General features: G+C 45.4%; 1 protein-coding gene across 2 annotated transcripts in view; it reads right to left on the bottom strand.

Moving 5' to 3' along the window:
* klhl29 (kelch like family member 29) overlaps positions 1-26,153 on the bottom strand; it is a gene marked incomplete at its 3' end in the record, with an annotated part of 170,916 nt that overhangs the window by 47,401 nt on the left and 97,362 nt on the right. For both annotated transcript variants that reach the window (XM_079291403.1, XM_079291402.1), the window contains exons 6-9: positions 14,601-14,739; positions 8,145-8,341; positions 6,602-6,714; positions 5,875-6,021 (exon numbers count right to left, since the gene is read on the bottom strand). In XM_079291403.1, coding sequence (XP_079147529.1) covers positions 5,875-6,021; positions 6,602-6,714; positions 8,145-8,341; positions 14,601-14,739 — 596 coding nt within the window. The remainder of the gene's footprint in view (positions 1-5,874; positions 6,022-6,601; positions 6,715-8,144; positions 8,342-14,600; positions 14,740-26,153) is intronic.

Here is a 26,153-nt window from a genome sequence, read left to right as displayed (position 1 = left end):
CACATTTTTCAGTATCGACGCTAACCCGACAGGTAAGCAGACGACTTGACATTGAAACAGACTGAAACCTTCCTTTGGTTCATTCTGGCGAATACAGGCTCGGCTTTTAGCGTCCTCTCTGCAAATATGGTGAGCCAAGACCGCGTGCCATGTGAACTGCTAAAAGCGTTACATTTGACTCGTCCATATGTGTGCATGTGCGAGACACGAACCAGGTAAATGAGAGCACTCACAACCACGGAGTGACGTGCCTGCACTTGCAGATGAGATCAGGCGGCGTGCAACCGACTCCATTTCTCCCCGACAACCTCTCGAGCAATCGCTCTCTCGTGCACAGGCGCGCGGAGCGAACGATGCTTTCATCTTCTCGCCCACTCATGCAAGCAATGTCTCGTGTGCTTTTTTAATCAGAGATGGATGCAGATGTGAATAGCTACTGTGCCAAATGAAAGACACAAGAGCCCACTGTGCATTTGAAGAAAAGAAAAAAACATGGCGTCTTTTCACATTCTTCGTTAGGGGATTGGTGTTTTGTTCAACAAGTGGAACGTATGGAAAGCATCCACAGGAGTCTGTAGACATATGGAGATGCTACCTTCTGCCCACACACACACACTTTTTCCCTGCTTACATTTTTCTTTGGGCAGGGATCAGTTATGAGGAGTCCGTACGGTATTCTGATATAAAACTGAGATAACACCTTCTTCACCTCTCTAATGGTCTCTGTCTTACAGACTGCTGCAGAGCACCCGAGAAAAACCCACACTTTGTTCTTCTTAACACAAACACACACACAAACACACACGTACACAGGCAGGAAGGTGGACAGAGGATGTGAATGGGTTGAGCCTGGTGAAAGTCAGGGATAATGTGTCTAACAGGGAGCCTCTCAGATCTGTCAAGAGGCAGCGGAGAAGCCGCCGGGAAGCCGTCATCCGCTAACACAGATGACAAATGTCCACTGAGCATTTTCCATTCCACTACTGTCAGCGAGGACGAACACCTCTTGAGTGTGTGTGTGCGCGCGTGAAATGATTCAGAGCCACAGCGCCGTCAAATAAATGACACATGAACGGTCATATCTATTTGCCTGGCTCTGAGCAGATAGGAGTAGGCCTATGCGTCTGCTTTAGCGGAAAAAATGGACAACCTGAAGAATAATAAAGAAAAAAAAACAACGCACACACTCCCAGCCTCACAAGGGTGCTTTCAACAGCGCGTGTGTCCACGTTTAGCCTCACAGCACTAACAACCCCACTCAGCTGAAATGACCACAGCCTCAGCGTCCTTTTGCAGGTTTGTGTGTGAAAACGCACGCATGTGCTTTTTTTTTTCCTCCGACGCAGAATGGAGTAAAATATGCTCTCGCAAATGCCACTTCATTTGGGTTCAAGAGATGCTTTGCTGAGCGCGGTTGTTTACGACTATGTGTGCGTAATAGCCGGGGGGCTGGGGGGGGGGGGGGGGGGGGGTGAAGAGAGATGAAGCGGACGACAGTCGCTGTGACTGCTGCCCTGAGCAACTACTGACAGGTGCAATGTGTCCTCTGAGGCTGTTTTTTTTTTTTTTCAGCATGAGTTCATTCAAATAAGAAAAAAAGAAAGAACAGAAGCTTTCTTTATTTAATACAAAACATATTCGTATGAATGACTGCTCACTGTACATCAACATAAAACTTTCTGGCTTGTTTCTCAAACCCACTGAATTATCTTTGACATTGAGCCGTAGCTACTTCCGTGATATAGAGCGGTGCATGTTTATTATTTCACGGGGATCTTGGGAAAAACAGAAGATTGCTTCCTTTGAAGTGACAGAGAAGACTCTTTGTGTGTTCATAAGGGAGCGGCCCTGTGGAAACGAGAAGCCCTCGACTCGCCGTGGACATGCGGCCGCCGTGCTTGAGTGGCCGCGGTTCAACTGGCTGCACACATCAGGACTGAGCTCGCTCCGCGACGACAAAAGGGACACGGATGAGAACGGAGGTCCGGAGTTCAGCGGCGTGCATCAGATCCGATCCTCTCTCTAATACGCGAGTTCCTATCGGGCCGTTATACAAGTGGTTTCCATTGTCGTGTGAAGGTTTGAGCACAGGACAGGGATATGATCAGTGACATCCGCTGAATATTGTGCAAATCCCTTCATGAGGGCGCGTGCGTGTGCGGGAATGTGTTGGTGTGAATTGGAGAGAACGAGAGGCACAGGAAAAAAGCAATGACTGCACACCGCATCAATCTCCATTGCATGGCTCCGTCTCCTCACGAGTACGTGTTTGTCAAAGCGTACATCGAGTCCGACTCTACACAGCTTCAGTTTCGTCTTCAAGGACGATTGTTGTGACATAAAGCTCCTCGTCTCAAAAAACACACAAAGATTTAACCTTCTCTTAACGGGTGCAAGGTGATGGAGAAGTTTCCGTTTTGAACTTGGTGCTCGAAAAGAGAATCACTAAATTAAAAGTGATGCTTGTGGTGAAAGGGTCATTTGCAGTTTTCAAGGTAAATGAAAAATAATAGTAAAATAGTGAGGGAAACGTTTATTTCCCTGCACAGCCTCAAAGCATTTTAATCCTTTGATCATTTTATACTCCCGACGACATAATGATAGCATCATTTGTTCTTTTTTCTTCTTCTTCTTAATGAGTGCTGGAGGCAAAAAATAGAAAAAGAACTCACCCAACACATTACCAGAGCGGAATGCATAAAAATCCCCCAAATAATAACTAATTATTTACAGTCCACGGATGTGAAGTAATAACTATATTAATTTGGCTTGGGGACCACACATGTCAGGGCAGGCCATTGTTATTTCTGATGAGTGGACAGCGGGTCTTTGCTCATGGCGACGCTGGCCCCTTACTTTCATCATGGAACCACACCATTAACTGTCCTTTTTAGCCGTTACATTTGTTGGCCACTTTCCAAAGAGCCAATTAATCGGGCTCTTTTGTCAGGTGGAGTCACCTGGCAAGATAGGATCCTTTATGAAACACGTTCAAGTGAGGCGTAATGGGGGTCCTACTCAGGGATTTGGCAAGAGACTGGCCTGTTATAATTGGAGCCATGTGTCGGGCGGCCGTCCCACAAAAGACTGCTGGGTGAAAGGAAGGACAGGTCTCTTCCTGTCAGCACCTTCAAAGAGAAAACATGACGCAGGGCACTTCTTGCTAATGGATCCTGTGACAGGCTGAACGTGGAGGCGGATCTACTTCTCAGATGTACGGCGTTGGGATCGTGAAAGGACGACTCTCTGTGTTTCGAGGCACGAGTACATTCAGGTGTGCATAATTAGTTCAAGAACTGCAACTAATAACTATTTAATGATTGGTTTTTGGGATTGAAGAATGCCCTTCACGATTTCCGAGAGCAAAGTAACATCTTAAAACGGCTCAACTAACCCAAACACATCAAATTTACAATGACAGCTCGCGTTATCAATCCTCACATCCAACTCTCCCCAAGAAAGCTAAATTGGCAAAACAAACGTAAACTATTCCTTTCAAGATGATTCATGATCAGAATTGTTGTCTGCCGACTTCTCAATTCAGCAATGAATTCGTTGGCGTTTCCTTTTCTTTGGATGTCTCTCGTGTCACATGTACAGACGCTTGCAGGGCGACACACCTGCAACAACTCTCAATCGAAGGAAACTGACACAGCTCTCTTCTTCCAGTCGGTGGCTCTGTGTCTCATAGCAAACCATTATCAACGCCCAAATGCCCAAAATGTCTCGAAGCGATGTCCGGGCCCCGTTTCCTGGCGCGATCCGATGTTTGTGACAGCGTAGCGGAGAGAGAAAATTGCATATTATTTACCCAGCGCCTTCAATATGCCACTTTTCCACTCTATAGCCTGCAGCTTACAACCCACAGCACATGCACAGACACACAAACGTACAAAGACTCAGATGAATACAGACGTTCACAAACTCAGCTCAAGGCCTAAAGCGGAACCCCCCCCTCCCCTCGCCTGAGTTTTTCAGCAGTGCTGTGACATTCCGCCCTGACATGTCATTAAAAAGTGTCACAGGTTCTGGGGGAGTGATTTCCGCTGCTCTCTGCCTCCGGACGGGGACGGAGGCAAGGGAGGGTGGGAACGATGAGCTGGTGCTGGGCCGTGTGCGCGTAAACTCGGCCGCTCATGACGTTCTCCCGTGGCCGGATGGAAGCAGTCCATTCTCTCTCTCTCTGCTCTCCTCCTCTCCGAGGCTTGCTGGTTGTTTTTTCGGTCACACATGGGCAAGAGATTTGAGCCTGACCGAGAGCTCAATCACATCTCCCCTGCCTGGATGTCATGGCTGTGTGCAGAGGCACAAACTGTTGGATGTCAGATCAGAACACAGGGGCTCTCTTTCCATTCCCCTTTCTCCGTTTCCCACCATCTCTTTCTTTTTTCTCAATCACTCCTCGCCTGTTCCTGTCTTTCTGTGTCTCGCTCTGCTTCTTTCTCTCCTCCCTCTCTCTTCGGAGACGGGGTGACCCGGCGGGTTTGTTCAGACAACCGGGAAAAATGTTCCATTTCTTTTTTTTTCCCTTTTACTTCATCCGAGTATGTCACCTCTGCACCTCTCCATTAGAGTGTGAGATTGCTGGAGTCTGCTGGACTGAGCTGGCTGCAGGTTTGCAATGCAGATGACAGGGGTCGTATGTTCTCCTAAAAACTGGGCATCAGCCTCGTTGTGGCTCCTCGTGAATTCGCACTACAACCGAGTCAAATGTCCCATCAGTCACCCCACACATTCCAATTCCAGTGGATTTATTCGTCTCCGTGTCATGAAAACTCATTCCACACACTCTTGTCGTTTATATTTCTGTCTCAGCGCCTATATGGACAACTAACGAGCATCGCCAGCTGCTTTCAATGGCTTGTCCTTATGCTTAGTGTTGCACACATTCATCTAAAACCCTTAGCTGCAAAACACCTGATGGATTTCCCCATAATCTCAGAGCGCTATATGTCAGAAGATAAATGCAAAATGTTTAATCCCAAAGGTAAAAAGAAAAATCAAATATTGACGTATGTGCCTCATAAAAGTGGATGCCAATAAAGCAGCATTGATTGGAGAGGTGTTAACCGAGCGATCCGGCTGATATAAGGCAGTTCCCCCTCGTGCTGGTGGATGAGAAGACATTACTCCGAATGAATGACTCCTCCAGTGATGGAGCGGTGTAATTTATCTGATAATAATCTCACCTCAATTTTTTAAACACCTATAAAATACTTAAAAATCATCACCTTTTAAATTCATGGTTTTGTGACTGAATCCATAAAAATCCTATGACGAGGTTTTCACCCGCTGGATGGATATCCGTCTGCAGCGCAGAGCATTTACCTTCTCGGGAATGCGGGCTGAGGCTTTATTCTAATTTGAGCCGCTGTACCACAGGGTCAAAAGCTTTGATGATGATTAAAAGCCTCCAGGAATACATCACGCACCTGGTAGGCGTACGGACAAAGGGATCACTGTCTGTGCTTTTGTTGTTTTTTCCCCACGCAGTACAATGTCTCACGAACAAATGAAGTGTACCTAAGAATAGAGCACATTTCGAGGGCGAAGCACTCCAGGGACTGTGAACGACTGCCGTGTTAGGCTGCATCTGAAGCGCACAGTTGATGAACACCACCGAGGGAGAACGAGGAGTCACTCGGCCGGTTTCTCACGCTGCGTTCCTCTCCGAGCGGACGGTCGCCGGAACGAGCGCACTAACGCGGCTCCGCGGACGCACGGTATCTGGACCCTCAGCGGTGACGAGGGGTTCTTATCGCGCTTCTTTGTCTCATGGTACACATATAACGCGTGCTCGTTTTGGTTAAGTACACTGTGGTGTCAGAGCGGACACACGCTTCACATCAGCGCTCTCTTCTTGTATTTGATTACCTGCACTCTGGAGTCGGGGTCCTGTTTGATCCACTTGATGACCGTCTCGTAGACCAGCTCCTCAGCTTTGGTGTTGAGGCTGTCGTTGGACAGGTAGGCCACCAGATCCTCCTTGGACACACTCAAAATCTCTTCCTGTCCTGCCACCTGAACAGTTATGAGATAAACTCGTTAAAATAGCACATTGTAACATTCAGGTTCTTTCATAAAGGGTTCTTGGTGAATAGCTGTGTCCAGCGTCGCAGCTGAAGGTTAACTACAGACTATTTGGCCATTTTGTTCTTGGATGGCGAATGAAAAATACTGCTGCGGCATCAGAGATGAAGGTGAGGGCAGCGACGCAACATATTTTCAAAGCCTCAAGTACAACAGAGACATTTTCTGTCCGATGTGATTCTGTGTGGTTCCCCCACTTCTTAAGCTGCACGAGAGCAGAGAGCCATTTCCATTCCTACTGTGCTTCAGGTGATTGAACAGCAGTGAAGTATAACAGTCTAATTATCTGATATCCTCTGTGGACAAAAAGCGACAAAAAAAGGTTAAAACTGTCAATTATTAATTTATTGATTGCTCGAGGTATTAGATTAATTATGGTCAGGATGTTTTATTTGATTTTACTGCCGTTTTGCTGAAAGTTGTATTTGCCTTTATTCGGTCTGATCTAGCGTGTAACTGCCGCAGGAATCAATGAATGAACGAACGGGAAAGATGTTAAATCTCGACCCACCTCAGGGAAGTTCTGCAGTGCAAAAGCTTTCGCCATGTTATGGAGTTCGGTGCAAGTCATGGCTTCAGCCATGGCCAGCACTCCCAGACAGTTCGCTGCAGTCAACTGCTTCTCTGCAGTCGATAAACAAGGTCGGAGAGATGCGGAGGCGCAGAGGCCGACAGGGAAACATAAACAAGAAACAAACAAAGACACGGGCAGCTTGATTAAGACAGAGAAAGAAAAAAAGAAAAACATCATTCAGACATCCATAAAAAGATCACAGACGTAGAGAGCAGGAAGAGAAAGAGCCAGTAGCACAGACGCTCAGCCTATCAGAGCGTATATCTGCCTGAGACCAAGGGAGAACAAGTGCAATGACTCAAAACAGCTCCGGGGACAAACAACGAGGGAAATCGATCGCTCGCAACCCGGGTAAGAGGTGTTGGATGGCAGAGAGCGGGGTTTGGGATTAGCTGGACCACTCTAAAGAAGTCCTGTCAGATCTCAGAGACACACACGGGCCGGCGATATATGAAAGCGCCCTCATAGCCAGGCCAGCGGGGGAGAAGGCTTACGCTACAGCCTGTGATCTCCTGCGAGGGTGCAGCATTTTAAGTAGCGTATCTGTAATTCTAGTCTTCTAACACACGCCGCCATTTATCACAAGAGTGGGAAGAGTGTTGGCAGCGTGTGGCGCACAACACGGGCGGGCAAACGTGCTGATCAACTGGGTCAGTGGCGACGGAGAGAGGCCTGATTAAACAATGGCCATCAGAGGGAAGCGACGCCCGGCCTTATCACTGAACACAGAGTCTCAGAGTCCACAAAGGTGGCCCAACATCTGCTAACTCACAATTAAACAAAAGCCAAACCAAAGAGCTAATGAAAGGAGGCTTCACGCTGCATCACAGTGGGGGCTAGGGGCCGAAATAAATATTTTATTTGCTCGAATCTGAAGTTGTGTGAATAAAAGTCAGAGTGTTATAAGTAGGTCGTGGAGATGCTGTTTCTCCTCGGTGTGTTCGTTACACACTTCAATAACATCTGACACAGTATCAATTCCCCTTTGCTCAAGGACACACGCCTGTATTTTCTCCCCGTCTAATGTGCTGAAATGTCATGAATCTTGTCGAGGAAGAATGGATTGACGTCTCGCTGGCAATGAAGTCTACAAATGGCTTCCCTGTTCCCCCTCCTCTCTCTCTCTTTCCCCAAATGGAGAAAAACAAATCAATAACGCGGGCTGCTGCTTCTCTTTTACTTTCTTTCCACTCCTTTCCCGCCGCTGACCTTTTTGCTAACATGCACTTCCCCTTTGTGTTACCCATACTCAAAACAATTTATTAAATGGAATGCAAAGCCTGACATTTGCAGCTTTTTTGGGTGGTTACCTGCTAAAATCTGGAACATGCCATTTGCACACACACACACACACACACACACACACACACACACACACACACACACACACACACACACACACACACACACACACACACACACACACACACACACACACACACACACACACACACACTCCTGTTCTCTGAGCTATTCCTACCTAGGAAGGAGACACAGACTTTGCAGAAGGTGTTGAACTGGAACTTGTTGGCGGCCTCCAGCAGCGTCTTGGCGTTGGCCGAGTCGATGACCAGCGATCCCGTGTAGACGAACTCGAGCAGCAGCTCCAGCACGTCGGCGCTGATGTTGCTCATCGTCAGCTCCAGCGTCTCACTGCTCCTCGTCTCCCCCGACGACCTGATCAACCAATCACGGCAGAGAGAGGCGAGTTAGGGATACTCTGAGAGGAAAAGCGGAGTGGTGGAGAAACAAAAAAAGAAAAAAAGAGGATATAGGGACACAGATACGCGTATGCTACACACAAACACCCAAAACACACCTGGGCCAGTACGAGAGTGGGGAGAAAATAAGAGAATCATTACACAATAACATAACGTGAAGTGGAAAAGGGACAGAAACAGAACGTTGGATGGTTTTTACTTTTCTATGGGGCTAGCAGCTCTACAACTATATTGCTGCATCTGAAACAAAACGTCCTCTCTGAACAAAGATTAGGCAAACACAAGTTATTGCTTTGTTTCTCAACAGCCATGCTTATCACATGTGTTGTCATGGATGCATAGTTTTTAGAGAGCGGACATGCATACATGGCAGGGTACATATGAGCTGATCAGACGGAAAAACGGAGAGAAAGAAGGTGACGACACAGCTGATACACGGAGGTCAGACAGAATGCAGAGTGTGCTGGTCATAACACGGTGACCCCGGAGAGCCCTCGCTGTTGGTGAGCCTACAGTACGTCACGGCCTGCGTGCTGGGTATCAAAAGCAAAGCATCCACTCCTACTGGCATGGCGTAAGAAGTGCCAGGGAGTGCATGGGTGGGCAAATTAAATAGAATGTGATATCCCTTTCGTAATGCAGAGCCTGAGATGTGCGAGGAGTGGAGAGCTGCTTTCAGAGCCGGGCCACGTTGTGACTTCACCGGGATCAAATGGCAGAGATTAGTTCACATGCAGGATCCCCCCCCCCCCCCACCCCCCCCCCCCTCCCCGGAGAGGTACGAGAGCGTTAAATAACAGCTCGCCTCCCATGTTTAATGTCCCATGTGAAACAATAATCCACTCAAGGGCAAAATAAATGGAATCAAAGCCTGCAGAACGCATGCCCCCACTAGTATGTCTCTCTTCCTGCGGCTATGGGCATCAACAATATGAAAAGTAGCCCACATTAAGATGGATGGAGGCTCTTTGCTCCTGTCACTCATGGTCTGTTTCTCAGTGTGTGTGTGTGTGTGTGTGTGTGTGTGTCTTTTTCTTTTCTGTTGGGAGCCAGTGTTGTTGGACTGAAAAAGTCACGACAAACAGTCAGCATTTAGTGAGACAAACAAGATGAGACAGGTAGATGAAATGGTTAGAGTGAAGATGGGAGGTTGTCGTGGGGGGGGGGGGGAGGAACGATGAGGAGGAAGCAAAAGGAAGGGAGGCAGGGCGAGACGGTCCTTCCACAGGGAGCCAGCAGCCATCCTTCTGAGGGAGGGGTTGGGTTGTTCCATGACTGTGCCTTGGTCTTTTAAATAAGAGATATCCCCGCCCACCCCCGAAAAAAACCCGCCATCACACCTAGAGCCTTTGTCCCCGCTGCAATAATCATCAGTAGCCTGTGGTGTATGAACTGAGACATTAGTCGTCATTTAAAGCGTGCTCAGGAGGTGAGAGGGGGAGAAGGACATCCAAAAATAAAAGACAATGCCATTTGTCTCTGGATGGACATTGGCTGGAAAAACCAAGGCAGTTACTCTTTTTCCTCCTGCAAAGCAAAAAGCCACATAGTGTTATTGCCCTTTTCCCGCACAAAGCCCTGCAGTGGGGGCAGGTAGTAAGACAGAAAGAAGGGAAGGGGAGTGTCGTTCAGGGTTAAAGTGATGGAGGGAGGTTGGGAAGAAAAGAGGGGTAAGGGGGGCTAAAAATAAAAGAAGAACATGCTCATCAACCTGCTCAATTAGTGCAATGGCAACCAGCTCGAGTGGCAGTTTGTTTTTGTCTGAGCACTTGTTATGGAAATTACTTTTCCGGAGCTTCTAAAACGAGGTGGATATTTATGCCGCGTCTGATTGCAGACTTGAATTTAAATAGTGAAAGCGGGAGGCAGGGAGGACAGGCGAGACAGACGAGGAGAGATAGGGCGAGGAGGGGGAGAAGAAAAAAGATGGGCACACTCAGGCAAAGAAATTTGTTTATGAAAAACGCAGCGCTTATTCAGGAGGAAGTCTTAAAATCAGCAGAGACTGTCAAAACGCTGGTGAGCAGAGGCAGAGAGGAAGGAGGGGAGCTGCTCGCGCACGCACGCACACACACACACACACGCGCACACACACACACACACACACACACACGCACACACACTCTTTCTAATACATCCTTCAACCTAAAAAAACCCTAATTTTACACGGAATACATTTAGCTTGGTCTTACAAGCCCATCTATTCTATTCTGTGGAAGTGCTTACACCACCAAGATATGTCAAGATAGATGCTTATTCAAATGCAAAGCCTACACTGTCTGGGCTAAAAATGGCATCCATTTACATCCTCTGTCACAACATAAATCAGGAGTAAATAAACAAAGACAATGCGGTAGCTCCATCAGTGTTGGGATTCCTGTTTTGCTTGTGTTTGCGTGTTTGTATTGAGGCCATGGTAATATAACTGCAGGTATGTCACGGTGGACTTTAAGGCTATCTGGGTGGACCAAGCCCTCCGAAGGACAAAAGGGACAGAGTGACAGGTGGAGAGTTTAAAAGCCAAAACGTTCATCCAGTGTGAATACAGGGGGGCCGTCAGCATGAGAGAAAAAACTAAGTGGTCATGGGAGTGCCAGAACCTTTGATTTAAAAGAAACTTTATTATTATCAAACGTTATTTTGAGAAATACAACCAGCGATGCTTTAGCGCTTTTGTGTCTCATTGGAAGTGGTGCAGCTTCCCAATTAAGAGGGTCTCACGCACCTTCAGTGGTATCTAGCTGTGTCGAAAGTTTAAATTAGCCCAGGCTACGAGAAATCCATCTCTGCCTCCACCCATATACAATGGAAGTCAATGGAATAATATTTGTGGGGCTCAAAGAAAAAGGAAATACACAGCAACAACTATGACCAGATATAATGTCCTTGACTCTCTGTCAAAGAAATAGTCCCTATGAAGACTGTTGAGAGCATTTTGTTAATACAACTGACTGAGACAACGTGTAGAAGTTTTCTCATTTTTAGACTTTTTTTTTTTAGGTACAGTACAAATGAAATTCAAGTGGTGCAGACCTGTCATTCGAGGTAATGAAACTAGCCACGCGTATAGTGTAACAGGTAGCCTTGTATGGCAATTTAGGGGCCGTTGACTACGCTCATAATCAAATTTGACAAATGCGCACTCATACAGCAAGTGACCCTTCGCTAAGCCCCGCCCTCTGCTGCTACCATGGAGCCCACACTGTCACCAACTGCACTCCCCGAAGAAATATTTTCTTATTTTTCGGAAAAACAAAAACGCGATTTCAGAGAGAAGCAGACAGAAGAGTCCGCAATATGTGCTTGAAGGAAATATCCGGGAAGTCAAACTGAGTCAGCAGTAAAAACAGGTAAGCTGTACAGCACTGTTGTATCAGGGTAGCAGACGTCACACGGACACAAGTATCCCAACATTTGGACAAAATAAAAGCTCAAACCATAAGGATAGATAGATATCACTCGCGGTTCAATAGGTGAGAGAAATGTGGGTGAACTGGCCCTTTAAATACAGCGAGTCAGAACAATGTCGCTAATTGAAATTTGAGGGGAGTATTACAGTCTCCTTTTTACCCCTCGGGCTGAATGGAGCAGCAGAAGGGCTGAACAGTGCACTCAGGGCTCAGCTGCAGTGTTCACACGGCCACTGTAATGGGCTTCAACACAGCTCTCTACCCATCTGATAGTCATAAGCACTCTCAGACTCACAAGCATAGGGAGCTCATGGGTCGACAAGGGGGGGGGGGGGGGAGAAACAAATGGCATGGACGCATGTGTCCCGCCTGCTCAAAGAATCTGGAGCTTTTTACATTACCGTGGTGCAGGAGATGCAGTGTCCATAAATGAAATGCCTGCAGAGCACACTTATTGGAAAATCCTGAGGGGTAAAATGGAATTACCAGAGATGATCTGTCTCCCTGCGCGGTGCATCGGCCCTTTAAAGGGTATGGTAATAGGTTTTTGGGTGGGGGCGAGGGCAGACGTGTGCGTACATTCTGGAGCGGCATCACATCCTTCAGGTATCATGGGAAACGATGGCAGGTTAAATGCTCACGTACTGTACGGGGAGGCCTGGATACTTGCGGCGGGGTGTGCAGTGGAGGAGCACACTGGAAAGAGGGAGGATTCTGCTTGAAAACACCATTTTAAAATGTCTTCGGAGACTCACGTCGAATGTGGAGACGAAGGAGAAACTCCCCGAAAGAACATTTCGGAATATTTTTAAGCAAATTTTTATAATTACTTTCCGAATCTACTCAAATTCCGGCTCTTTGTCAGTTATGCTTCTAATTTCTTAAACGAGCCACTTGCCTGGTGTTTGTGTGTGTGTGTGTGTGTGTGTGTGTGTGTGGGCAGACATGGGAAAGTAAGTGCAATGTGCCCTCCCTCACCCTCCAGTATCACATCTCTGCTTCCTCTCTGACGCGTGTGCATTTATTTCTGCTCCCTTTTATGTCCTTGTCTTGTCAACTTTCCACTGCTGTCCTCTTCTCACGCGGCTCTCATTTCCATAAAGTCAAGGTGCCACATGCCGTGTAGAATCAGCAGCGGTGTCCCGTTAGCATCAACGCTGACGGCCCTGACTGCGTTCCATCAAACCAAAGACGTCTTCCAAATTCAGAATTAGTCTAACAAAGTCATTAGACGTGATCTCCTGAAAAACGACCGTGTTATGACAATAACTCAAAGTAGTTTTACAATTATTCAACTGATGAATGAGAATTTGCTCTGTTAAACTGTCAAATTGAACAAGAACCGTCAATGGAGGCAGCAGCGGGCACGAGGATGAGCTTGATGAAATTCAGCCCGCTCCTCCGGGAGCCCCGGTGTCTTTCAGGGGCCCCTCGTCTCTACGCATAAATGATCTGGCTCCGTCCCGGATAAGAGGAGACAGACGAAACAATCTGATAGACAGTTGGTCCAGCATGGGGGCTTCAGTTCTTTGCAAAGTCACATTCGTCTCTCAGGAAGCTTCTCTGCTATTCTCAAGGTTGCAGGAAAACTCAGTTTAATTCACGGGGTGTCTCCGAGTGTAGCCTTAGTACAGACGAGGCTCTGTGGCTTCTCCACCTCTGTTCTCTCTCTGGTCTGCCTCACTCCACCTCCCATTCAGGGGGAACAAGTGTATCTGTGGCGAGCGAGGAGGCCGCGGCGGCTGATAAGCAGCTCTCTGATGAGCTCGCGGTGGAGGCGGCATGACTGTGAGGCAAAGTGGCAAACTTCCCCGAGGCATTCCAGCGACCGCCAAGCCATGAAAGCGAGAACAAACACACACCCCACACACACACACACAAACAACACCAAGGCAGCAAAAAAGGGGACTCTCAATCAAGCCGAAAACACCTGCAAGGATTTGAAGTAAGGATGAGGACATTAGGGAATCATGGTGTTCGCTCCCCGGGAAAACAAGGCAGAAAAGAGACATAAGTGCGCTATCAGTCCTGACTGAGTCATACACACGCGTGTGCACACACACCTGGAGACACTAAAAAGGTCTGTAGCTGATACACACAAGTATGCAGGCACCCACGGGAAAAAAACATCCCGTAAAGACAAAAAAATATGGAGTATGAAGGGCAGAATACTAGGGGAATACTTAGAGCCACATCAAATGAATACATTGGTGAAAGGTGGTGTTAACCTGTGAAAGTGTTGGTTCAGTAAGCTGTCTCAGATGTGCTTTTGTTCTGTCCTTTGTTTGTGACTCTGAAATGTCCTTTTTATTACTCTAACCAAGCGTTATTAGCATATGAAAAGGCTGTTTTTGCGGCATAAACTCAAGAATTAGCAACAGAAAAATATGGTGGCTTGGGAGACAAAAATCCCTCTGCCTACAGAAGACAGAGTGGCTTTGGCAAATTACCACCCAAAGCGTAGAATGTACGATTCTTTTGTTTTGGCCCTTTGGTGAGTTTTAAAACATCCCCAGTCATGGAACATTGTCACTGCTCATTAAAATGGAAATGTGGTTAAATTGCCCTACATGGGGAGGAAAGGTAATGACGAGGGTTGACCTTTTTCCTCTCCAGTTTCAGATACATTCATTTGAGCGGGAAGAGGAAGGAATGGCTGCTGGCCCTGTGTTAGGAACCAAAGTCTTCACACACCTGCAAGAGAGAGAGGGGAAGGGAAAGAAAAAAGAAAAAGCGACACAAATGCGCCCTATGAAAAGAACAGATTGGATCAACAGCTGGTGGGAGGGAGAAGCGAAGGCAAACCTTTTCACCAGGTCCTTGAAATACAAGCTGCAGGAAGCTAGAACATTTTGGTGGACTTCAAACTCTTTGCCTTCAACAATAATTTTCAGGTCTGTAAACTCTTTCGCTCTGCGCTGTTGGTTCAACTCCTTCAACATCTCTGTAGAACAAGAAAAAGAAACAGACAACGCCACACTTGGGTTTAGTACGTCCTCTCTTCCACACACACACACACACACACACACACACACGAGCAACAATAGCATGGCATCCAGAAACAGGACAAAAATGCTGAAAAGTGCAGATCGGAGAACACAATATTGCTGCTCTTAAGAAACAACGTTCGTCATGTGACAGAGAAGAAGTGACATGTACAGACTTGATTCAACATTTCAGCAAAGGCATAATGAGATGTGTATTTTAAATGTGTAGCAGAGGAGGGTGCATGTAAAGAAAGGACATAATTACATCTTATTTTCTATTACTGTGCAGAGGAATATGCAATATCCAAAAAGCATGCTAGTGGAAAACATAGAACTTGGAATGAGACGAATAAACTCGGCTTTTTGTGGGAAAGACACTTATTAAGCTGTATTTGACTTCTGTAAATGTACGCTGCAGCGCTACAACTTCAATGGAGGGAAGCTGAATGAGATTAAAAAGCGTCTCAGAGAGATGTGGGCTGAAAACAGAGACACTCTCAATGCATTATTCATACTGGAATAAAATTCTTTGGCTTCTCACAAGTGCCCTACTCAGCGAATACTTGGCCTTCAAATGTCGCTCAATGAGAAAACAACTGCTTATCCCCAAATCCCAACACCCACCTCTCTTCCTCTCTCTCTCTCTTAGAAAAATACCCTCCTTCCACCCTCTGCAACGACAAAAAGATAGGAAAAACAGGGACAAAACGCAATCTGTGAAAACATGCTTGGAGCAAACCAATGTGCCGTTGAAGGCCAAAGTACACAGCGAGTTGCTTAACGTAGTGTAGTAGCACCGTGTTCGGCCTGGCCTCGCTGTAGCGTTGGGTCGGGGGGGGGGCCTTGTTTCTCCAGGTCTTAATGAGGCACCATGAGGGGATGCTGAGAGTGAAAATCAGCGGGGGACGAGCAACATATTCCACGGCCTGAGGAGGGATAACCAACAGTGCAGCTTTGTTAATCTCCAATCGAGAATTCCAACAAAATAAACCACTAAGAGGACGCGATAGGGTGGGACATTATGATTATAGAGGCAGCCGGCTTCCATACTGTCGTCTTAGCATTAACAAAGCATTTCGTCGAGGCTGCAGGCTGTGAGGCAGAGTAAACATCCATTTGGCACAAAGTGCAGTCTGCGTTGTGTAAAAGCACACATTCCATGCTGGCGAAAGATAAACGGTAGCCACTGTACGAGATGCATAATGATTTAGGTGAGAAAGGTGGTAAAAATCCTCCTTTTGATCAGCAGAGTTACTTTTTTATGAAACTCGTCTGAACGCTATTCAGCGACTCATTCGTTGTCGGTGATGTGTGACAAGCACGGTGTGCGTGGATGGGTGGGTTGGTGGGCGAATATGAGCTTTACACGCCGGCCGAGCCATTAAATGTGGGAAGCTGATCAGACATGCGATTGTGTTGGCGACAATACAACTGAAATAAAGGAGTTTGTCTTTATCATCCTGAAAGAGGTCCGTGTTCGCGCCAGACTCAAAGCAGGGATTTAATTAACCTGGGATGACACTTGCCCCTCTATTTGGCTGGAATATCCACTAATTTAGCTCCTTCCATTCTCCTGACTGACACTGGGGGCTCAGCTCGGAATGAATTCAGCAGCTGAAATTAGACAGACACATGACAAATAAGGTGCAATTCAGAAGCGAGCTCTGGTAAAAGCTTTTTCTCGGAGCGGCGCATCCTTCAGAGTTATCGCATCATGGAATTAATGGCCAGAAAGAAAATGACCCGCTGAACACCAATTAGGGAGGAGAAATAATAAAAGATGCCTTTTTTGTTTGTTTTTTTGCAATATGCCTGCTCTACATTGGCTAGATGCACACACACTCAAACACAAAGGCTGCCATTGTCCGCCATCCATCTCGCTCCACATTCCACTCCACTGCTGCTTGTCAGTTGGCCAGCTATCTGATTACAGTGTGGCCATGGACTGTGAATAGAGAACACACAGTAGTTTTGAGTTTGCATTAGTAAATCTCCAGCGACCGATATGGCTCTCACCTCCAATCAGCCGCACACCATCCATTTGCCCCGAGAATAGAGAGCGGTAGACAGAGAACTCCACTTGTCAGCAAACAATGGCCGCCTCCCTCGGAGCCGTGCAGACACACCTGAATGCCCGATGGAAAAGCTAATTGTGGCTTCTTGGGGGTGGGTCGCTGAGCGCCCCCCGGAAAACAACTCATCACCACCGCGGACCATGAAACTGCACATGGCGTCCCCATTCTCGGGTTTGGAATGGAGCGTGGGGAGGCAGAGCCATGTTCAATGGGACAACGGCGGCTTTGAAACACCAAACGTCTCAATGCTGTTGTGGGACAAATCTCTTGAGGACCGTCACGTTCTGCTACAGACGGATAAAACAGTGGTGAGGTTTCTTTTTTCCCTTAAGTATACAGAAATACTCATTGGGGTATACTGTGCAACGGCCCTAGAGTATATCATGGACTGCAAACATTGATGAAATGTGCGGGGGTAGTTTCTTAACAACACCCCGTGCTGGCTCTTCATGATTGGTTGACACACGGCACAGCGGGTAAGAAACCAGCGGCAAACTCTGCTGCTCAGCCTCGTAACTCTACTGTCAAACATCTCCAAGTGCTGTGGCCAATGGGGCCCCCCGATGGGATTTCCAGTAACCTATCAGCGCGCACCAGGTCTCCCCTGCTGTAAGCTGCCCGTAAGTCGCTCACCGAGCTGCGATAGGCTGCTGTAAAAGGGCGACGCAGCGCGCCATTGGTTGCTGAACTTGGAGCCATTTTGGGGTTTCTACATGGTGCAAGCGCCTCTGTAGACCCACCATTTTGTGTTGGCATGAAATCTAAACTTTGAGATGCATCTTCATCAGCTCATCATATTTTCTGTCTTCGAATGTTATTTCCCCTCGCTAGAAAAGTGTCTAAAATGGTTCACACTATAAATATAATGTTCTGACAACAAACTGGAACCAGCTTGTAGATATTTCCCACACCACATCGGGACATGAAATGAAACTACTCGTTATATTCAAAGCCTTCAGACGGTCAAGCTGTAAAGCAGCTCTTTCACTCATATGTTCTGAAATGTCTTACGCTCTATAGGAGCAAAAAAGAATCCTTAAATTATTAAATCACTTAAATTTGATTTGATTTTAGTTATCCAACTGATTATTGTTCAAATAATCAGTTTAAATTGTTTAAATTAAATCTATTATTTTTTTGCGAACCCATTCACATCAAGTATTCAACAAAAAATATGAATTAAATACATCCAATGTATTAATGTATTTTATTTAATGTTAAGTAATGACACCCTGATTAAATTAATCAAAAAAACACTTGACAAACGAGTTGTTTTTAAAATTGCATCAATTTAAATGTCCCAATTTCTTTCAGCAATATGTTTAACTGACATTTGTTTTAAAATAATCTCGTCAAAATGTACCATTTACGTGATCGTCATGATAATTACTTTAAATGAAATCAGGTTAAATCAGGTTAAAGCAGCAGTAGAAGTAGAGCTGCGGGACTGAAGAAGACTGGTCTGAGGGAGTCTGATCAAAATAGGCTTCATCCTACAAAAGCCTTTCCTTAAGTAGCGGCCCTTTGAGAAATTCCATGTCGGAAAGGAACTTGCAACAGAATAAGAAGAGCGGGCCAAAAAGCATGATTCATACTAAATGCTCACGAAAGATTTCTTTCCAGGCAAAAAGCTTTCACAGTATTTCCCCCAAAACATATCGTTCCCCTGCGAAGAACAAAGGGCCTGGAACCCCACAGTACACGATAACGTCAGGAGGATTTACTGTAGGAGGGAGTGAATATCCCCACGTGAAGTGGTGGTGCTCTCTTCATAAAACAGAACCAGGATCAATGAATGATATATTAATTATGGTTTGGCTTGTTTTGGTCTCAGAATCGAACATGCAAGAGTAGATGTGAGCAGCACACTGATGGATGTTTCCCTCTGCTGACTTTGACAAGGCAAACACGTGAAATGGTTTCTCAGTTTCTGACTGCACACATTAAATACACCCACATGCAGCTTTCAGCAGGCGGCGAGATGGTCAGAAGTTCAACATCAGCACAAGTTGTTGGAGCACATAATCTCTCTATTCGGCAACCAAAATACAACTGCCAAAACAAAGCTGTGATTCGGCTCTGATGCCAAGAAGAACACCTTGACCGACTCATTGAAAGATCTTTTTCTTTCACGATACAGCTAAACCGTATTTAAAGTCAAGTCCCCAGATCTAGTTTAAACTAATTATAGAAAATATTTGGGGAGGATTTTGTGAGCTGCTCAAATACAAATGTTCTCTTCTTGGCTTTTTGAATGGTCTGAAATTTTGTCAGAATTAAAAGGCAAAAATACGTATTCTGCATATTTACATAAAAGGTTATGGTTAAAATTAAAATGCTAATCGTCATTTTACATGTTAATTACATCATTTTATATTTCCATTAGTAGCCAAAGTTGTGTATTTAATCAACGTCATGGAAAGTAAAAATAATGATATTAAATTGAACTAGCATGTTAACATCTCTCTACTTTGGTCCATGAATCAAATCTCAATACTGACAAAATGTCATATCTTATTCTTTATATTATATATTAAATATGTTTATAATTTAAAAAATAAACAAAAAAAATAATACTGCAGGTCCACAATATATTTCGTCTTGTGCTTGAACTGACATTCAAATTGATCGAAACACATAAAATAAACCAAAATGTCCACTTTTCCATTAAGTTTTGAATACAATTTGAAAAACTTTTTCGTTTGTTTTTTTCAAATATAATTTGTTATATGTTGTTATGTTTTTATCAATATGAATGAATGGAGTTTTACTTTAAATTAGCATCTCAGCCGAGCTCGTCCGATTTCACTGAAAGAGACAATTTAAAGCACAAATCATTTTAAATTTTTTTTAATTTCAAATTTGAATGTTGACACAATATTCAAAAGGATTCAGTCCGCCTTAAAATCACACTGATGTGAATCGTGTCCTACAAAAATAATCCATGAGTATTAACAGCACCATCTTCAGCGCAGGTAAAAAAAAAAAACCACGGTGGCTAAATGTCAGGCTTTAACAGGTGCAAAATATCACGACCACTATACTCATCTCGATGCCATCCTCTGAACAAATGATGCTTTACGTAGATAAAAGACGACAGAAGTCACGTGTCAGCCTGGGTCTCTCTCAAGGCCTACTTATTATAAACAGCCTCTAAAACATACCTCTGACAATCACCGCCACATTCATTCGTGGAGACGTCTCAACAGTGTGTGCCTACTCCCAGCAAATCAGCTCGATGCGAGGCATCGGAAATCCTCGAGACCCCTTGAGCCTCGAGCTGTCCTGATTTCAGCGTGTAAGAGAGCACTGGCACCATATAGCCCAGAGAGAATAGTCCATGATGAGGACGCTTTATGTCTCCGCCGCTGGAAATGTGCTGAGCTGAGTTGCCCGGGCCTCGGCACAGTTGTCGGCCAGCCTGGACTGAGCCGGCGCTGTGACATCTAAAAGGAGTAGGGGACAGAGAGAGTGAGGAACTTGTGGCCCTCAAAGACGCCGTCTGGGCCTTTGTTGCCTCCTCCAATAGACATGCAAAGAAAAAGACCTGGAGTAGCAAAAAAAAAACCAGTTGTCCCGCAGTGCACACTCAAACCTCTGCATACACCCTCTGGTCAGACGCAAACAATTGGCACTAGAAGAACAAAGTCGAGGCTAATGCAAGTACAGGCTCAGAGGAGGAGGAACGTAAACAAAGAGGGCCCTGGGAGCATCCGTTGGCCTGCTGTAACAGTGTGACAGCATGTCATGCATTGCTCCCTTGTTCTTTGTGTGTGGTGAGAAGAGGACCAAAGTCTCTGGTCCCGGCTGGCGCAGTGACGTCCTCGTTAACCAGGCAGGAGGGACAGCGGGCGACGAGAGGTCCGACTGCCTCCGGCGGGTTTTAACAAGAGAAGCCTGCTCAAAGACAATGCTGCAGACTCTTTGTGATGGAAGCGTACACTGAAAAGATTGCCTGTGACTGTCTTTGGAGGACACAAAGTAGAAACATGTACTGTGTGCATTCACTGAGGGTTACAACTCAGGCGGGTTACAGTTCACAGGAGGTTGAATTTTACATTCAGAGCTGCAGTTATGACATTACAGCTCAGAGAATCTCCTCCCTGGCTGATGCGGCTATTTTAAACTGCAGTTCATAAGAAGAAAAGAAGAAAAAAAAGATTTACTGTAGCAGAGTTACTGCTACTAAAACTAACTCAATTTAAGAGAGGGGAGGGAGGTTGCTTTGGAAACTACAGGCGAGGTACATTGTTGACAGCACATACTCTTGCTCAGAAAAATGTGGCTATAAATACAGTATGTTTCTGTCATAAGAGCACTGCTGTTTTTACTCCTGATGCCAGGATCAAGCAGATCAATAAATCATGTTTTCTTCAAGGCAATAGTATCATAGAGATCAAGTTTGATACGGATCATAGCTAATTACAATATAGTTCTGCGTATATTCTGCATTTTGCGCCTTCGTAATGACATTGCTGCTGTCCAAATATTGAAAATTGCATCTGTCCAAATCAAAGCTAAGGCTACACATTGAAGGTGTCAATTTTTCAATTAATTTTTTGCAATGATAGCTCTGTTTGACTGATATTTCCCTCCGCTTCACCCTGGTAGATGGCAAAAACGAAAGAGTAAAGTGTGCCCATGCTATCTCTTTCTCTTTGCAATCGTTGTGGAGCGAGTGTACAACAGGAATAACTCCACCACGAGAAGAACTGGGACATGACTTCTGTTCAAAAATAATTCAAAAGGAGAATCGTGGAGTTTATTCCAGCTGAAAGCATTTTGAACAAAACCCGACTCATGCAGCTTGTTTTCACCTCCAATTAAAATGTTCCGAGAGAATCGGAGGCACCAGAAAGTCTTTATTAGAACACGGCTGGAAACTGTGTTTTCACTCAAAGCAGGTCCTAATTGGTTGGTAGGGGGGGAATGCTGGTCGTGCCGATTCCTGTCACCCAGTCAGGTCACATGACGAGAAAGCCAAGAAGACTCATTTATGTCTAACACGTTATAACAGCAATTTTGATTCCATTTGTTCAATAGATTTGGCACCAAAATTCTGTGACATTCTGTGAGTGTTATCCAAAATCTATTTTTCTTTTAATCAAGACTGTGAGGAACGCTCTACAGATAAAACATGCTGTGATTTGGTATCTAACGCGTTTGAGATTTGGGGATTCCTGCAAGAATGGCCAGGTCTGCAGGTTGTAGTTTCATGAGGCTCTGGTTATCCTCGAGGTACTTTTATACGGTGACGTCAAGTTTCAAGACAAGGCGAAAATAACACATTTATACTGAACGCAAACAAAAACCTTTTTGCCAAAAAAACTGCATGTGTGGGCATGTCTGTAAAGGGGAGACTCATGGGTACCGTACAACCCATCTTCATTCAGATATCCTGCTGTGAAAGGAACCCCTTTGACAATCCCCTTGTGAAAATGTTGCCTAACTGTGGAGTGTTATCCAGCGTGCCGTGGTTGGTACCAATGGAACCATCAGGTCGTCTCGTTTAGATACCGGTATCGTCACTCTAGCCGTAATACTGAGCCCGCTACAGCCTCTTAAAGACAGTGATGACGGTCGTGATCGCCGGGTCTCAGAGGGTTAAAGGAACCACTAAAGCATGAAAGATATTTCGGTACATTACATGGGTTTCAATGCCCGCAAAGCTGTATCAAAGGTGATGAAGGCGTGTGTATATTTATTCACTCTTGCTGCTGACATGTCTCTGGCTGTTTTCAAACCTGCTCAATATGTGAAAGTCGATATGGTACCAGCCGACTAATGTGACAATCCTCACCAGCTATATTAGCATACAGCATTCCCCCCCCCCCCCCCCCATCAAACATCACTGAAATACAACACCTATTCAAGCAATCAGAGACACTCGCATGGAAACACAATTTTCATGTTTTTACCGGTGGAAAATAGCTCGGCGCTCGCCAACAGCTCTGTCTGTGAAGTATAGACCAACACCTTTCACAGTCCTCCAGAGATACGGTGAAAGAGCTGATGACAGCGTTGCATGAAGGCAAAGCAACTTCATTCATAGAGCACATTTTAGCAGCGAGGCAATTCAAAATAAAGATGGTGCAGTGCGACCCGCAAGGACCTTCTATTTTAGAGAGGATGAAGCTCGATGTGCTTGACATTTACCGATTTACCTTCGAGTTCCAACAGAAGATCTTTAATCACAGCGAAACTAAATCAGCTGAACAATTCAGCTCACCGGTCACCAAAAGGCTTCCAGTCAGAAACAGAACGTACATATTACTTCTGAGAATGTTTCAAAAGTAAAAACAAGACTTTCACCAACAACCGGTCACATCACAGTAACCTGGGCATCACCGGAAATCCCAAATCTGTCTGACATATTTGCCCGCTCGCTCGTATGATTCATGCACTCAGTCTGAACTAAACGCTGCAATGTTTCCCGACAGCACCTCGGAAGCAGCTTTGTGTTAATTCGTTAACGCGGTCACAAATGTACGGTATTCACAATTCCTGTCTGTCGGCGTCGGCTCTGCAGATGCAGAAAAAAAAAAAAGGTGAAATGGCATTTACGACAGGGAGTTCACAAAATGAAGTGAGTGAGGCAGAAAGAAGGACTAATGAGATGTGCTGAACACCGAATTAACTAATAATTATGAAATAATTAGTTCAATTAACTGCTCCGATGATAAGTGGCAGTCGCTTCTCTGTTTTTCTGCCGCTGGAAGCAGACAGGGAGTGGAGATGACTCTGATTGGTCGATTGAGATCCAATTGCAATGCTGGCCAAAAACAGCCAATCACAGAAAGGACAGCTACAGTATATGACACAAAAAAAACACATATATGATTGGCATATGATTGAATTAATTAATTATTAAATGATAAACATGTGACAAGTAATTGTCGAATGATTATAATGGCTGAGAGACGTATTCACATTTATTAGCGGCAGTAGTTCAATTGTGTTCCAGCACAAAAGCCTCTGATGGGATCACTGGTTTTCCGCTATCACTCTGAAGAAATACTTCCAAAACTAACAATGTATTTGGATAAATGGGATGATAACCAAACTGATCTTCCAATAACTCTTAAATGCCTTCACATGGAATTTCCAATTCCTTACTGGGGTATTTATTTTCTATCCAAGAATTGCGTGTAAGTTTGTCTGAGTAGCTTTCAGAAAGGAAAATCCAAAAAATTCCTTACATCCAATAAGAGCTGCTTTTGAGAACAGAGATAAAAATTCTTACTGCATGCTTTAAAAAAAATTAATTCTTACTGCATGCCAAGTTTAAGCCTTCAATTTGAGGATTGGCTTATTTGTCATAGTGCCAAATAGGCAACATGCCAATATGGATTTTTGTATTTTTAACAGTATGTCACATGAGATTAAAAAAGTGGACTGGTAGACTGGTAACTGCTCATCACAGATTAGCAAACATTCTGTTCGAGCATTATGGAGGACGTCATTGTCAAACTTCAGTAATTCGTCCTCCCCACAACACGACGACGCTGTCATTGTGCAAAAAACAACACGCAAGCCCCGATGCATATGCAGAACCAGAACACACACGTGCAAATGACCCCACACACACACACACACACACACACGCACACACACGACTTTAGTTTAGGTAAAACAATGTCATAAGAGAATAATCCTAACAACAATGTTGCTGGCTGGTGTAGATAACATACTGTATGCTCAGAGGGGGATTTGAATAGCAGTGAGTGGGCGTGCAACACTTCTCCATCTTTCTTTTTCATTTAATTGCCAAGTTACCATTTCAAGAATTACTGCGAAGGCCAGTGTTCTGTCTAACCTACATTATGAACCCCCGGTGGAAAAACAAGGCTAATTGAGTGAAATGAATCATCTGGACACAGGTCTTGTGCACCAGTACGAATGCAACCTTTCAGAGAACATCTGCGCAAACTATGTTTCATTTGTACTTCACCTTGAGAGGGGTGTTTTGGAGGACCCAGTTGTGCATTCGACCAACTGAGAGTGCGTCACACATGCTCACGCGAAGAAACGAGAGCTGCTCGGCACAAAGCAAACGCTGGATCGCTCCAGTTCCAAGCGCTCACCGAGGAATGAGGTTTGACCTCAAACCACACCAGCACGACTGCAACAAATATCGAGCTCGTCTCCGGGGCCCCTCAGCCAGGTAGCCCTGTCCACTCTGCCATTTCATCATCCAAAGTCTGAATTTTTCACTTGACTGGAACTTCCATCGCTGCAGGCAGTGGGAGAACACACTCGCAACAAACCGACCCGTCTTTAAAAACTCTCCTCGTAAAAAAACGAAACATGTTTGTGCTGTCAGTGGGCATTCCTGTACAAGACACAGTTTACACTGGTTGAGCAAAGGCACTTCCATGACAGGGCACATAGATTAGTTGCTGTAGGGAGCTGAGCCAGTGCTTATGGAGGCGTTATCTACGTGCCATTGTGGTAGGAAGTGTACTGTGGGTAGTTCCATAACGATGTGCTCAGGCTCCAAAGAGCAGGGCGACGCAACTGCATGTGTAAAAACTAAAATAACTTTTTTTTAAAAAGAAGAAAAATCCCCATGTCACCAGCCTAAGAGAAATGTCACATCCCCCCCCCCCCCCCCGAAGACAACGTGTGTTTACTGGGTAACTTTGTGAAAGTCATGGCAGCCCAAGCAGAAAGGTTGGTGGCGGGGTTCGGTTGTACGTGGGAGTCTTCTCAGCAGACTGCACACCCGAGATGAGCTCCCACAGCCTGCAGCCAAGTCAGGCGAGTAATCTGTGCATTTCACCAGATTTCTTTCTCTCTCTTTCCCCCCCACCTCTCTCTCTTCTTTCTTTCTTTCATTCCTCCTCCTCCTCCTCCTCCTCCTCCCCTCCCGCTTCTCTCTGTCTCTGTTTCTCTCTCCGGGGATAGAAAACAATCTATTAGACGACTGGACTGCCCCAAAAATTCTGATTGTGTCCAGCATGCTCCAATGCTTATGCATGGCTGGTGTGTCCTTGTAAAGTTGTAATCTAAGTTTAACTCTCTAATACAATAGTTATTTTTTATTTATTTTTTAAATCCTGCACTCGAGCAAGCTGCATAACATAAGAAAACAATGTCTGTGTCGGAGAGGGAAGGCGGCTACCGTAGCAGAATAACGACGGCCGCAGCCTCGCGCAACAAAGCCCATTCTGTCAACTTAACAGCAGACTTTAACTGGATCAAGCTTACAGAGTGCACCACCAGCCTACAAAACATCTCTTGATTGCAATTCGGGCCATTATCATTGGCCTATAGGTCACAGAATAACTGTATAT

This window comes from Melanostigma gelatinosum (genome assembly GCF_949748355.1).
Source record: "Melanostigma gelatinosum genome assembly, chromosome: 19".
Taxonomy (NCBI): Eukaryota; Metazoa; Chordata; class Actinopteri; order Perciformes; family Zoarcidae; genus Melanostigma; species Melanostigma gelatinosum.
Note: the sequence above shows the minus strand (reverse complement) of the source record. Positions and strands in the feature narration are given on the sequence as shown.